The 14,942-nt window shown below is 40.2% G+C and overlaps 4 protein-coding genes across 5 annotated transcripts; 2 read left to right on the top strand and 2 right to left on the bottom strand.

Annotated features, from left to right (window-relative positions):
- The first annotated feature begins 2,328 nt into the window (after nt 1-2,328).
- On the top strand, nt 2,329-7,240 carry LOC141811794 (uncharacterized). Its single transcript, XM_074699848.1, has 9 exons — nt 2,329-2,656; nt 3,357-3,529; nt 4,062-4,226; nt 4,340-4,445; nt 4,612-4,794; nt 5,522-5,684; nt 6,043-6,347; nt 6,872-6,961; nt 7,047-7,240. Exons 2-9 carry the CDS (start codon nt 3,515-3,517, stop codon nt 7,112-7,114), a joined length of 1,095 nt encoding a protein of 364 aa, XP_074555949.1. The 5' UTR covers nt 2,329-2,656; nt 3,357-3,514; the 3' UTR covers nt 7,115-7,240.
- A 67-nt stretch (nt 7,241-7,307) lies between these two features.
- On the bottom strand, nt 7,308-9,078 carry LOC141811712 (uncharacterized). Of its 2 annotated transcripts, none has more exons than XM_074699757.1 (6): nt 8,901-9,078; nt 8,746-8,799; nt 8,553-8,626; nt 8,210-8,327; nt 8,058-8,116; nt 7,308-7,644 (listed from the first exon to the last, which is right to left on the bottom strand). In XM_074699757.1, the coding sequence occupies exons 1-6, from the start codon at nt 9,009-9,011 to the stop codon at nt 7,566-7,568; spliced, it is 495 nt and encodes a 164-aa protein (XP_074555858.1). In that variant the 5' UTR covers nt 9,012-9,078; the 3' UTR covers nt 7,308-7,565. The 2 variants fall into 2 exon arrangements, with proteins under 2 accessions (XP_074555858.1, XP_074555859.1); XM_074699758.1 differs by having other exon boundaries at nt 7,571-7,649.
- Nucleotides 9,079-9,699: 621 nt separating this feature from the next.
- Nucleotides 9,700-10,210, top strand: LOC141848256 (uncharacterized). The gene has a single exon (XM_074736310.1). The coding sequence runs from the start codon at nt 9,700-9,702 to the stop codon at nt 10,087-10,089; it is 390 nt and encodes a 129-aa protein (XP_074592411.1). The 3' UTR covers nt 10,090-10,210.
- Nucleotides 10,211-10,290: 80 nt separating this feature from the next.
- Nucleotides 10,291-14,877, bottom strand: LOC141811652 (inactive TPR repeat-containing thioredoxin TTL3-like). Its single transcript, XM_074699676.1, has 8 exons — nt 14,769-14,877; nt 13,506-14,562; nt 12,262-12,457; nt 11,976-12,160; nt 11,560-11,893; nt 11,263-11,467; nt 10,823-10,929; nt 10,291-10,744 (listed from the first exon to the last, which is right to left on the bottom strand). Exons 2-8 carry the CDS (start codon nt 14,447-14,449, stop codon nt 10,592-10,594), a joined length of 2,124 nt encoding a protein of 707 aa, XP_074555777.1. The 5' UTR covers nt 14,450-14,562; nt 14,769-14,877; the 3' UTR covers nt 10,291-10,591.
- Nucleotides 14,878-14,942: the final 65 nt, after the last annotated feature.

The raw sequence follows: 14,942 nt of genomic DNA, 5'->3' as shown, positions 1-14,942 counted from the left end.
ATAAATTCAGAAATCTCCCCTCCCTATCTCTCTCTCCAAGAAAGATTGTCCAACAACTACTTCATCTTCATTCTCCGATTTGCTGGAATAAAGATGATTAAATGAATTTTTAATCCTTTAGAATTTGGGAGCCTTCGTGGGAATAAATTAGTAACTGTGGCTTTGTCTGGTTTCATAGATTCACAGGCATCAGAGTTGCCACTGGACGAGGTAGATGAATATTCTTCGAATCGAGTTTTCAAATCTAAATTTTTCTGTATAAATCATTCTAATGGAGCTGGAGCTGCAACACTTCTGTCAGTCGACTCTGAGAAACTTGGAGCATCTCTTCTCTTCTTAGAGTTATTCATGACTGGTGTGACGATGGAAACTTGAGTTTCACCAAAAATAAATAAAATTGGAGACATGAACGTCCAATTACTACTAAAACGATCTCATCAACTTCCACTGAACGATAAGAAGAAGATTAATAAGAAATCTATTTTATTTTATGTTTATAAAATAACCGGATTAAGGGAACGCGACGAAGATAATATGATCTTACATTTATTTGATATTTTCAGGAATTGATCAATCCTTTAATGCGATAACGGCCAATGGCGGAGGCGACCAAGGACGACGCAACAGTGGGGATGCCGACGGTCCACCTGCCGGAGTCCACCTCCACCACCGCAGCGTCACACTCCCACGTCACCCGGTTTATCCGCAAATCAAGCTTCGTCCTCTGCATTCCCTTTTGCCCATCTCCGACTCCGATCTCTCCGGTCCACCATTGGCGGAAGCCTCACTGTAGATAAAGTACGGTACAGCAGCGCCTAAAACTCACATCTTTGTTTTGGTCTTTCTTGATGTTTGCAGAATAAAGCAGGGTTTGCGCTCCGAACAATTGCTCGCCCAACCCTAACAATTCACGTCGGTGCTGGTCCAGGTTCCCTTTTTCGTCATCATTTTTTTTCTTTGATCGTTTTGTTTCAACTTTTATGTGGTCCAATCCAAATCCGGCCTGCGATCTAAGTGAATACGAGACTGTCAGCATTCAGTAGTGATGTTTGGAGTCCCAATATATATTTTTCACCAAGTTAGAACTTAGGAAAAACAATGGTGTTTCTAGTGTGAATTTCATAGTGTTGGAGCTTATGTTTACAGATTTTCTTAAGTTCGTGGATATTGTTTCTCCATTCAGCACTAAGACTCCAGACCTTTTAAAATTCTTGTGCAAAATGATGTTGCAGTAGAAACATCGCCCATCTCCCTGCAATTACTGCGTTACATCCTGAGAAAGACATGTTTAGTCTAGTTTTTCGTTGTTCCAAAACACATGGAACAGAATTTAAATTTTTCATGATAGATCGAAGAATCTCGCACAGTTTAACGATAAGGTGTCGACACACCTTTTACTGCGTGGAGGAGATACAATCATACCCAGTCCTTTTCTTAAGCATTGCTGTAGTCAACACATTTCTGAGATGCCACAATATTAACAACAGCTTTCACTCGCCATTACAATTGCAAAAGGGTGGACTGCAACATCGAGTTCGACCAGAAAAAGACATCATATTCAGAAAGTTAAGTGCTTGGCAGCCTATATAATTGTCTAAAGAAGCCTACATCTTTATGTTGACCCTAGCACAAAGATCCTATAGTCCATATCATTGAGCACTCCACTTCTTTAACTTGGGTCTACAACTACAAGGATATCCACTCAGTTTAGCTTCTTTGTTCTTCAATTATAGGTGAGAGTGTGGGGATCACTGGAAATATTTCTCTACTTTTTCAGGGGGAAAAATAATAACGTATCAAGAGTACAACATGTGTGAAGCATAGAGAGTTTGGCAGCACCATCAAGATGGAGGCCTCTTCCATTATTGCCACCAACAACCGATGTATCTTTTTCAGTGCCTTTGTGAATGGAAAAACGAGTGGAGCATCCTACGACAAGGATCCAAATTGGAAAAGACTGCACTTTCATCTAATGTTGAGCTTATAAGTCTCTCTTTTTCGTCAGATTGACCACTGTTTGATTGATTATGTGGTGTACTTTTTGATCATTTTCATGGTTCAGGTGAAGAATTTGGGATTGAATCTCAAAAAATCCTCACTGTAAAACTTACTTCTCTGAAAATATGTGGGGAGATTTTCATCTCACTTACCAAAAGTTATTTATTTTACCAAAACCAGGAAACTGGTTGCTCGACTGATTCCTGTTCGGCCAGCTTTAAACATCACAGCGACGTCATCAAATCTGAGAAGGTTTGCTCGACCTTCCCCGTGAGCGTGCCCATAAAATCTATGCGGTTTGTTCAAGGACTATAACTGGGAAGTATTTTCTCCCTAGTTCCCCTCTCTCTTTCCCTTTCAACTGTAAAAATTTCACCTTTTTCATCATCTTTTCTCGAGCGTTTTTGTTTCTCGGTGAGCTTCCATCTGTTGCCGCGTTTCCGGTCGGCGTTCTTGAGCTGCACATCGACTGGTGTTGTCTGTTTGAATCCTTTTCTTTTCCTTCCTTCTTGCTCTTAACTTTAGTACCAAATTTTAGCTGTATTTGAAACTCATGCTGCTCCTTTGAAATGATTTTCGAAACCTTAGGGTTCGAGTAGAAGCCAACGAAAAATATCTTTTATATCGTCGAAGATTCATCTGTTTGTTGGATGTATAGGTAAACCTTAGACGGAAATTATCTATTTTTAATTTCTTTCTTGCAAGTTGCAACTTTCGGTTTTTGAGCTCCGTCACCTGGTACCAGTTCAAAGCAGAGTACTGAAAGAAAGAAAGAAACAAAACTATTCATAGCTTTGTATTCTGGAGCAGAAATTATCCTTTGTGGTGCTCGCCAACCTACTGCTTTTAACAAACAATTGCTGTTTGGAATGATTTTACGGTTGTATATTTCTCTCATGTTTCTTCTCGAGGAGGGGAATATTAGGAGACGTCAAGATATTCTTAGCCAAATGCTTGTAAACTACATGTTGCCCAGTGATAATAACACCTAATGAAATGGTTGATTGAAAGGTCGTGTCTATCTAACTGAGTGTCTGCATCATCGTGTTTCTGGCTTTGAAATTTCCTACAGTGTTCTTTCTACAAAATTTAGTTTGTCTCCATGTCATAAATCATAGAATTATTAGGACTGTTCACATGTAAAGATATTGTTTGAGTTAGGCTAGGCTGGCTTTCTGGACTCTCTTTTTGGAGTTCAGTATGACTATAAGCCTATGACAACTGGTTTAGGATGTGAAAGGTGTGGTATTTGCTCTCAACATTTGTAATTATTTTTTATTTTGTTTGTTTATTCATTCATTTATTTCAGCAGCAGGAAGGAACGATATTTTTTTACCATCTCGTCTATGATTTTGCAGCTGGCTTAGTGAGACCTTATTCATATTGCTTTGCAAGTGTCAACCAAAATAGCTACAGACCATGATAAATTCTGAATCTCCAGGGCAGTAACAATTTCATAGTCTTCCTTACAATTCACATGAGTTTAACTTCATTGGCACGCTCAGGCTGAGCTGAAATGCAGCCCTCACAGGTGAAAAACTTTGCCACTTCTTATATTGTCAAAATCTCACAATTACACCATTAAATCATCCCACTTTCCTTTTTTATTTGTCTTCATATGGATGGATGACTGCAATCGTGATACCCAACAAAACAACAATCATTGTTCTACAAGTAAATTAAGTGTTGTTATACATGAACTTGCTGAAACTGGAATGCTCCGGATTATAATACAGCAGAAGAAAGAAAAGGACAGGACCATGATGGACCCGGGGCCATAATTTCATGATTGATGATTTATATGCAGCAAATCTAGTATTAAGAAATGGTCTTGCATGTTATTTTTTCCTGCAGCAACTCAGGGCTCAGCTATATTGCTAAGACTGGAAAAGCATCTTACTCACCTTTGTACTTTGTTCTTGACAATTGTTTGAGACTCGTGTTACAATATAGAACAAGATTGGTTATATAAGATTCATATCTCTTTCAGATTGTCATTGAGGACACCTTGTCCTTTTAGCTTACTTTGATCTTTTGAAATTTCTAAAAGAAATTCTCTACAGGATCCCCATCATATAGAAGAAGCACAACCATCACTAGAAGCTTCTCATTGTTTACAAGGCGACTATCAAAATGATTCACCTTTTGAAGCTCCTAAAGAAGTTTCAGGTTCAGCATCCAATGCAAGCAGTAATGGTATAAAGGTTTCTCGTGGAGACATTGAACTGGTGAGGCTGCCCATTGCTGGTTTGTTTTATCAATCAAGAACATTTTTGCAAAGACAGCATGCAGTCCCAGGCTGAACATTGTTAATTTCCTACCTCATTCACATATTTTACAGGTGCAAAACTTGATTGAACGATGTCTACAATTGTATTTGAATAGAGGGGAGGTGGTCCGCATGCTGTCGAATCGTGCTAGGATAGAACCTGGATTTACAACTCTAGGTATGCATTTTAGACTTCCAATCTAAAAATTTGTAATAAATTGAATAACCAATTTGGCATACTTGGCCTATGAGTAATAATACTCTTAACCAAACTTCTTGATCTGTAGGATACCATTGATATTTATATGCAAATTTTATTATCTTCAGTTTTTATGTTTTTTCAGTATGGCAAAAATTGGAAGAAGAAAACTCAGAATTTTTCAGAGCTTATTATATAAGACTAAAGCTGAAGAGGCAAATCATTTTGTTCAATCATTTGCTTGAGCACCAGTACCATTTGATGAAGTATCCTGTTCAGCCTAAGATTCCATTGGCTCCTATTCAAAATGGGATTCGCCCTATGCCTGGTAATTTATGAGATTGATTCCTTGGGATTTTCATTATGATGTTGTGCTAATTGATAAGCGTAAATAGGTTGAATCCAAAGATGGAAGAATGAAGTGAGAAGCTAAAAATTTAAGTTAACCAGAACTAAAAGGTAGTTTCGACAATGAGAAAGGAAAACTGTGAAAATAGTTAACTAGATGATGTGCATACAAAATCTTGGAGAGTTTTGGATATCTTGGATCTTTTATTCAACAAGAAAGAGATATTAAAGAAGATGATTAATAGGATAACAAGTGGATGGTTGAAAGAGAGGTAGGAGTAAAATTTTACTACTTTTTTGGAGCATATTATTAGCAGTTTTGAACTAAATTAACGTAGCAATAAGATGGATGTGTGGGATTAGTAAAAAAATATTTAAAAATTACTACTATGTAAGAGCAAGTAGGATAGCTCCATTAGATGATGAGGAAATAAATTAAAATGGTGTGAGACTATTCAAAAATAATCATTAAATTCTATAATTAGACAAATTGAATTATTTATAATTGAAGAATGCAATTAAAGTATCTTTGCATAGAGTTCAATGGAGGGTGAAGACTCATCATTCCTCAAATAATTGAAACTAAGATGAAATTCTCTTTATTTCCCTCAAAACAAATTGCTTTTGTAGAGCACTTTTTTGTTTTTGTAAATAAAAGGATACTTTTGTAGAACACATAGCTTAGTTAACACTCATTTGCAGTGCAGTCAATTTACCCATGGGGTATCCTATTCTTTCTCAGCACCCAATGTCAGCTACAGGTCAGCCTTTTGCTGACCCAATGGGTTGTGGACTCTCCAGCTCTCATGTAGTCCAAGGCATTCCTGCTCCAGGCACTTTTCACCCCATTCGCATTAACTCCGGGACTGAGTAAGAAAAATGTTTCCCCCATGAACATTTTGACTTTCCACTATAAGAGAGTGATGTTTTGATTTCTTTTTCACATAGGAAAAGTGGATCAACTTCTTTTCTTCCAGTGACCACTCTTCTTGTTTCTATCATTGTTTATGCAAAGTAGGGAGATTTTGTGGATGCCATCTTTCTGGTTCTTTTAGAATGAGATTTGTTAAGAACACTCCTGTAACCAATTTCCAAGTTAATTATCTTTATCTGGGATAGTTTGCCTGAGACTGATAATAGCATCGTATTCAAATTCGATTTATCATTTTGCCTTTTCCAAGTTATCTTTATGAAACATTGCTTATTTTATCAGTTTTATTCTTAACAGTGGCACAACCACAACAGAAGTGGCTCATGCAACCCCTCCTTGTGGTGCCATTTCTTTCATGCCCGAAATGGTTATGAGCTCTGCATCAGCAACATCAAGCAATCATTTTCCTTCTATTCCTGAGATATCTGGAATAGGCACGGACTTATCAGCACTAAATTCAGCCTTTCCATCTGATGCAGCAAATTCAGGGCTGCAACTGGGATCAGATGGTCTGGAACAGTCAAGAGATACTATGCGATCCTTAGGACAGTTTTGGAATTTCAGTCTTTCTGAATTGACACCTGACTTGACAAATTTAGCAGGTATCTTGCTCTTAGACCTCTCAATTCAGATATATGATTGTATCTTTGGAAACAAATTTAGTCACCAATAAGTGACAATAACTGATGAGCAGGCTCCTAAATAAATCCTCAAATAAACTAACTACTATATTCTTGTTATCTTGCTATACTAAGATGTATAAGGTCAAAATAATTTTTCTTATAGAGATGTTAGATCGACACCTGAAAAATATTAGAGGATGAGGATAATATTGAACAAACTGGAATGGCAAGTAATAAAAGTTGCAGCGATGATCTGCAGGCAGGGAATAGTTTTGTTGTTTGTTGGAGACTTGCAGTGCTAACACATGAGGAAGAACTAGAGAGATTACCTAGAAATGCAACACTTTATCTCAGGATTTAGGAGACCTAGATATTAATAGTTCAATCGACAATAAGATTCACAGAACTGACTTTCACTAGTGCTTACTGGATTGATCTTTTTTCACTAGTGTTTTTTGTGTTACAATTCCATTGACATCATCATCTGGTTTGGCTCATACAAGATCTTGGAGTTTTGGGAGACTATGATGGCTCTCCTTTCATGCCGTCGGATTCGGACATCTTGTTGGACTCTCCAGAACAGGAAGACATGGGTAACCAACCTTTAACCTTCTTTTTCCAGACTCTCTTTTCTTTATTAATGATCCTCCTCAAAATACTTCGTTGTTTCTGTTTCAGTTGAAGAATACTTTGCTGATGTTGTCAATGGACCGTGCTCTCACCAATCGGATGAAGAGAAATCTTAGAGCTATTTTGAACTTTCTTTTTGCCTCTGTGCTGTAAGTTGGATTGGTACGAGCACGTTTGATCTCGACATATATATATTAATAAAGATGTACGGTGTTAATGAGCTGTTGTACCACATTGAAGATGGATAGTTTATAATTTATTCAAATTGATGAATGTTTTCAAATAGATTGGCAGCAAAGACATCAATGGTAAATCTTCATTCGTAGGATTACATTCAAACACCAGTTAGAAAAACAGAAAGCGCCTCTTCACAGGAAAAAACTGTCACTTCGACTTTACAAGACCAGAAACAACAGAAAGGGTCTCAATTGGTGGAAACGCCAACGCAACAAGCAGTTGATTTGATCTGTATTTGCGATGCGAATTTTTACAGAATCAACTCATCAAGGGAATGAATACAAATCTAGCAGATAAATAGAGTTTATTGAGAGGCACAACTCAAACACTTTAGAGCTCCGTGTCACAACAACTTATAAGTAGCTCAGAAACCATTCTTCGAGCAAAAGGAACATAGCTCAAGCTGTACCTGCACTAAGAACAATTGCGTATTGATTTAGTAAGGTGGGGTATTTCTAAGTAATCATGCCTTAAACGAAGTAATGCATTATCTCATGATAAGTTAGGGTAGGGCCTGAGATACTGTGTAATTCATAAACAATGGAACAATTTGATACAAAAAATGACTGTTTTGAGAAAATTCCTAAGATTGAAGTATATAATTTCTTCCCTAGTATAGCTAAGCGATCATCCTTAATAAGTTGGCATCACAACACTGATAACAAAAAGAGCTTGATCACTGTGTCCTCAAATTTAAGGAATTGCCTCAAATCTCCTACCAAGTGAAAGGTGTGGCGTTTATTGACCTCTCGACTTTCCCTCTATTTACTAATTTAGTTGTGTATGCATAACATCTGTGAAAATAAATGTAAAAGAACTTACCATAAAAGAGCACAGATTTCGCTTACAATTGCAATCACCGTAAGCAATTTGCTATGAATCTGCATTGCATGGAAGCAAGTAGGCATATTAAGAAGTCTTCTCGACTTGTATGAAGCTTTGGCGCCAAAGCTAAGTAACTACATAGAACTTACCCAAAGAGCACAGACGAGAGCAACAACAACACTGCCGACATATATGATCGTCACATAAACTCGCACTGGATCAAGCATCATTCTTGCTTGCTGTACTGGCCCGATAAGGAAGGCTGTGCTGTCCAATGATGGTGTTTGGCATGAGTTTCAAGATGAACGGGAAGAATGAACAAGTGACAGAAGAGAGATAGAGTCTAGTTTGCATATTGCTGGTTCTCGTAGTGGAAAAATCTATGATCAACTGGAAATTGCTCCATATTTTGCAGAGAGGAAATGATCAATACATATACAAGGTCTAAAGGTCGATGCTGCTAAGAACAAAATCCCACGTCCAAAATCTCACCTTCCCACTGCAAACAGATTCCCGAAGGTGAACAGCAGGGCGAACTTGATCGGTTTATAGAAAACAACAAGGGACTACAACAGAGGAGAAATTAGCAAATGAGTTAACTTTGGGATTTACCGGAACTACAACAGGTAAGAGGAAGATGATGAGAAACCCTAAAACGCAAAGGAAGTGAAATTCGACGACATACCAACAGCATAAATGCAAATCCGATGACAAGAGACGCAGCGAAGCCATACAATCTCTGCCCTCCCAAGTGAGAAAGAAAAAGAAATCGTTACAGTAGGTGCCAGAAATGAATCGAGAGCAAGGATAGAAGAAAAGGGGGAGGAGGAGGAGGAGTACCTGGAGAGGGGAAAGGGAGCAGGAGCCGTCGCCGAATTCACCCAGCAGGTCGTCTTCTTGTTCCCGATCGTCGCCAAGAAGTGATCGTTGGATCCACTTAAACCTCTCCATTCTCCTCCCGTCGGGAACTCAATCTGGGGGCGAAGAGATCGCGAGACGGAAATCGATCGATCCATCTTCAAAATCTAGAAATTCGGCGTCAGAGTCATTGTCGGATTCGGTCATCGAGGCTTGTAATCCGATCTGTTGACTCGACGGATTCGGATTCGGTCATCGAGGCTTGTAATCCGATTCGTTGACTCGACTAATTCGGATTCGGCGGCTCGTGACTGCAACCCGATCTTTTTGGTTAGCGGATCTGGACCGAGTAATCATTAAGGTACTCACATTATGACATTTTATTGACATGTTACGGTTTTGACCTTTTCTAATCGTCAATAAAGTTAGTTGACCGGTAACATGAGATTTGGTCTACGCTCAAAATAAGTTATTTCTACACTTAGAAAATAAACAAAAATTAATTAGAAGATAAATTGAATAAGTCATGCATAGAACTCAAAGAAAAAAGTTTCTTTTTTTTTTTTCAAAATATTTCTCCGCAACACCTGATTCCTATCGAGTCCGTAACAACGACATGGTTGACTGGAACAACAGTCGTCGTTCCTCCATGTGAGACCTTTGACTTTCTGGAATCCCTGATTACTTCTTCCCTGACTGAATCAAGTGGACCAAATCTAATGCGTTAAAATCTATATATCGATACGTGTAAACAACATGACCTGCATTCCAACACTGGGATATGGAGCTCAAGGAGGACGCTTCGACGTCCGCCGGCGGCGGAGGCGGCGCCGTCAGACGGTTGCCTACGAAGGTGAGGATCATAGAGACACAGTACGTGCACACCAACGCGCGGGACTTCAAGTCGGTCGTGCAGAGGCTGACGGGGAAATCAGAGTCATCGACCACGGCAACGGCAACTGCGGTGGCGGCGGATAGAGACACAGCCGCCGCCTCTACCGCCGGAATGGAGAATCAACAGAGGCCGCTGAGGCTGACGGAGAACGAGTCATCCACCACGGAGGCGGCGGCCGGAGCTGACGGAGGAGTAGCGCAGGAATCGGAGAGAAGTCCCAAGGGGTTGCCTGAGTGTTCATTTATGGATGAAATAATGGAGATGCTGAGAGATTAATTAAGGTGTATTGTTTTACACATACATTGTTTTTCATGTCTGAGTGTCTCAGATGCTAATTATAGGTCAGTTTGTTCACCAAAAATAGTTTCGGAGAATTTTTGTAGACGTTTTCAAAAAATATCACGATGAACAATTTTTAGCGATTATTACCTCTGGCCTTTTTGTGTTCATCATAAGCAACATAAAGCAGAGCTCGCATTAATGGAAATCTGTTCTTTCATATTTAATCCGCTTTATGCTCTGGCCAACAGCACATCATGGAAGTCGCAGTACATTGTAAAAAGCAAAACAAAAAATGGTAAATATTGAATTGAAACCTCGGAGAGAAGAAAAAATATATATAAATGGCAGATGAGGAACAAATAGATGATTGGATTCTTGGTAGCTGCAGCCTATTCATGCTTGTTTCTTTCTCGCATGCTGATCCAACATGATTTGATTGATGTTGGCACTTTCTGAGCCTCGTCGTCAAGTTGGGGGAAGCCATTTGCTTGATTAGCTATGAACTGTACTGCCTTATGGAGTACTCCAAAACCTGGCGGCTGGGGCAGATCATCTCCTTCATTTTGGTCCCGCTCTTGTAGATTTTGAAAGTGGGGAATGTCCTCACGTTCTCCACCTTGGCGACCACTGGTATTGCACTTACATCAACCTACCAACGGGCAAAGGATTATACATTTGTGGATCAAGTGTGTGTGAAGAGAAGTTGAAGGAAAAGCTGGTTAATTACCTTTAGAAAGTTCACAGATGGAAATCTTTTGCACAGGGTATCCACAAATGGGGTGATCTGGTTGCAGTTATGGTTGAGTGCCACCATGAAATACACAACAGACACTCCTGAACGGATTGGATTCAGTGAGTGTAAGGAAGCAAAGAGAGCAAACAATAACTTATGGAAGGATAGATAACATTTGTATTGTAAAAGACAAGAGGGAAGAAAAAGTTCCATTCGTAACATCCTCTATATATGGGTGAGGTTTAACTTTCTTTCAAACAGACTACCGCGTCCATGAGGAAATCAAATGGCTTGTTCTTCCTTCTTGAGCTATTTAACTAATAGCACCCATGGCGATTAATGCCTCTTTATGATACGACTAAGTTAATGTAGAACTGAGAATACCAATAATGCGAGATGATTATAGAAATTAGTTGGGGGATGCATCATCTCACCAGGCAAACTTATGGCTTGTTGAAAGTGCTCAAATCCCATAATTTCCTCGACCTCACCACCGAACTTCATATTCGAGACTTCCTCCCCTCGAGAGGTTTTTAGTGCAACTTGAGCATGAAAGAGGGCTTCTGCAACCTCAATATCACCAGGGAGCTGCTTCCTGAGAGCCTCATAATCTGTAACAGCCTCACTCCACCTCTCAAGCTAACAACCATAAAGACCGACGAGAACATCATTGGAAGTCATCTAATAGATTCTTTGCTATCAGAATAAAAAATGGAAGGGAAATGTATCACCTCAGTGTATGAGGCAGCACGCCTAAGAAGGGCTTTGGTGTAGTTGGCTTGAATGATGAGAGCTTTGTTGCAATCCTCAACAGCCTTTTCCCATTGTCTGAGTTTGGACCAGCAAGCAGCTCGATTGCAGTACAAAACAGGGTTTGCAGGGTCATGCTTGAGTCCTTCCCCATAAGCTACGTTTGCGTCTGCAAACTTTCCCGAGTTAAAGAGTTCATTGCCTAATGCTCGTGCTCTAGATACAGCTCTAGTGTTGTTCAATACAGTATATATCTCCATATTTCTGGGATCTATCTGCCTTGCTTTTTGAGCGGCAGTAACTGCATTTTCAAACCTGAAAATTATTCACTAGTCATGCTACCACCAATAAAGGTAAGCACAGTCTTACTATTTAATACAGCATTTTTAAGCCTCACCTTCCTTGAGCCATATCAACTTGGGCGCTGACGACATACAAGTATGAATTCAATAGCATTCCAAAGAACATGGTATTTGAGGACTGTGAGGATAAGCTCTCGAGCTTGAATGCATTGGACATGACAAAATCAGCTTCCTCGAGTTGATGGATTCGAAGATGTGCTTCGGCTTTTGAAGCCATAACCTGCAATTGTGGACTTTGTAAGAAAACATTTTCGTTTTCTCTTATTGTAATTTTAACTTGACATCTAAACTAATAAAGTTAAGTGCTAGCTATGAATTTACCAATGAAGAAGCATTTGCTCCTTCAGTAATGGCAGCATCACTCTCCTTGAGTGCACTCTTCCAATCTCCAACCTTCCGGAGTTCTGCACACATGTCCAAATGCCTCTCCACCGCTTGCAATTTCTTAAATTCAACAGGATCTGGCTGTGGGCTAGCCAACAAAAGATGTTTCCGAGCATTCTCTATTTGTCCTAAGCTGTCAACCAAAATAAGCAATTTGAACAGAAGAACCTATATTCTGGAATCTCTCAACAAGAGATGTTTCTGAACTTTCTTGACTTGTCCTAAGCTGTTAGCCTAGATAAACAGTTTGAATAGAAGAATATACATTCCAGAATCTCTCAAACCTAATTTATCTGAATCCATTGTTAAAGATTTAAAACATCATACTGGCTAGAAATCCAGATAAAACATGATTATCACGCACCCAAAGGACAATAAAGCCTAAAATATAGAGCAAAACAAAACTACAAGTTCTTTTTTCAAAGTTCTTGAGTCCATATAAAAAGGATACAGATGAAGAACTTGAAGTACAATCCTTTATTTGTGATAAAAATTATTTGTTGCAGTCTAGCCATGTCTACAACTCAATTAACCATAAACATGCAGCAGGCAGCAACATTTGTCCATCACAATAACAATATGCTGTTTCTTTTTCTTACTGAGCAACATGAGAATGCTCTAATAACTACAATCAACAACATCCCTAACCCATAGTCCAAAATCATTAGTTTTAACAGAAGAACAGACAACAAATATATGAATCCTGATTTATTTTTGAAGCTGCTCAGTGGCCACAATTCTCTAAAGCTAACTTACCATATAAAACACAAACCAAGATTATCTCTTATAAATTCAGAATTGTTATTCATCAATATGAATCAGTGTACACATCCATGTATGAACGTGAGATGCTGTTGCAAATCTGAATAACAAATATAAACAGCCAAAAAATCATTAATCATCTTGAGGGAAGAAAAGACATCCACTTTGATCTGAACAGAATTTGATAAAATAGATATAGATCTCAAGTTATAATTACTAATTGTGTACTAAAAGCATTCATATACAAACTGCTGATCATAGTTAATAAAAACCAAGTGACTAGAACGAAGTAAACGAATCATTTATAATTCAGCAACGCCAATATATCAGGCCAGTTCTATGAATTAGTAGCTAATCAATTAACATACTTGTAAATTTTGACTTTGAGGGATGAATGGAACTGCTTAAAGTGTTCGAACCTTATGAGCAATGATGCCAGCCTCTGGTGAGCGCGCCCAAATGCTGGATCCAAAAGCAATGCCTCTTCGCACTCCTTTACAGCCTCCGCTAACCTCCGGAGGCCTGTCAGAGCCGCAGCACGGTTGCTTCGGCAGGCGGCGTTATCCGGGCACAATGCGATTGCCCTGTCGTAAAGTTTCAGAGCCTCCGTGAAGTTCCCTTTCTTATACTGTTCATTGCCCACGCTTTTTACCTCCTCCGAATCAATGCTGAGCATCGCCCTTCTCACTGCAGGATCCACGCCATTGCAAGAGGCCGCTTCTATTGGCTTCCCACTGCTTGCAATGCTGGTTCCACCCCTCACTATGTTCCCATGGCCATAGTTCCCAGTTCCGGATCCTAGCGTGTCGGTCCTCGCCGCACTCCGGCTCATCATGACCGTCTTGCCAATCTTCCCCGATGGGCATATGTTCCCTGCCGGTAGAATATTAGTAATCGGAGAGCTCGCAGAGGAGCTGCTACCAGACCCAGAACCGGTGGTGAAGCTGGGTGAAAAGCTGCCGCCGGCGTAGATAAGTGGGACAGAGCCGGAACGACGGTGGCCTGGCTTGGAACTCTTGCTATCCGTGGCGCCAGGAATGGGATCATTGGGCCCTAAGATGAGCTCACCTGAGTGAGAGCGTCTCCCGTCGAGGCCAAGATCGTATTTTTTGGAGTCCGCGAGAGGAGAGGGCTTCCCCGAGACCGAAATGGAGGAGCCGGAGCTGCTGCTGCTGGTGGTAGTGTTGCCGCTGGTGGTGGGACGCGTTGGGCGATGCGAGGCATGGGAGCTAAGGACAGGGAAGTCCTTGAAATCGGGTTTGTTTGCCTCCACACTTAAAGCCAAGTGGAATTGATCCGAAACGGAGTCCAACGACTGCATCTTCTGAGTGCTGGCGGCGGAGGCGCCGACGTGGTTGGACATTTTTGCTACAGGTCTCTTCCAGGAGCTCCAAAGACTGCAACTTTGCAGATAAGCTGACACTAGAAGGTGGCCTGGTCAGTTCCAAGAGAGGAAGAGATCGGGAACGACTGGATCTGGGGAGGTTAAAGGGCTCGAGCGGATGAAGACATGGAAGAACAGGAAAAGGTTATAAAAAAAAAAATCCCAACTTTCCGTAACAACAAAGAATCAAACGAGAAGACGGGGGGATTCAGCGATGCAAAGAATGAATCAAATGGAAGAAATGAGGGCAGATCTTGAGATCTAAACGACGAAGAAGGAGAAAGAACTCTCTCTTCACCTCTTTAATGTCCCCCTCCTTACTCCACCTGATGCATCACGAGAATCCCCGCCGCTTGTCTCTCGACTCCTCGCAAAGAAGAAGCAGCAGCCCCAGAGCAAGGTAAGCTCACCACCGGTGACCACTGCCTTTATACGATCGATACAAATTATGAAATTCCGAAGATATTCTCCC

Source organism: Curcuma longa, chromosome 17, assembly GCF_044706935.1.
Source record: "Curcuma longa cultivar G26 ecotype Majalengka, Jawa Barat chromosome 17, ITB_CL_G26_1.1, whole genome shotgun sequence".
In the NCBI taxonomy this organism is placed as follows: domain Eukaryota; kingdom Viridiplantae; phylum Streptophyta; class Magnoliopsida; order Zingiberales; family Zingiberaceae; genus Curcuma; species Curcuma longa.
Note: the sequence above shows the minus strand (reverse complement) of the source record. Positions and strands in the feature narration are given on the sequence as shown.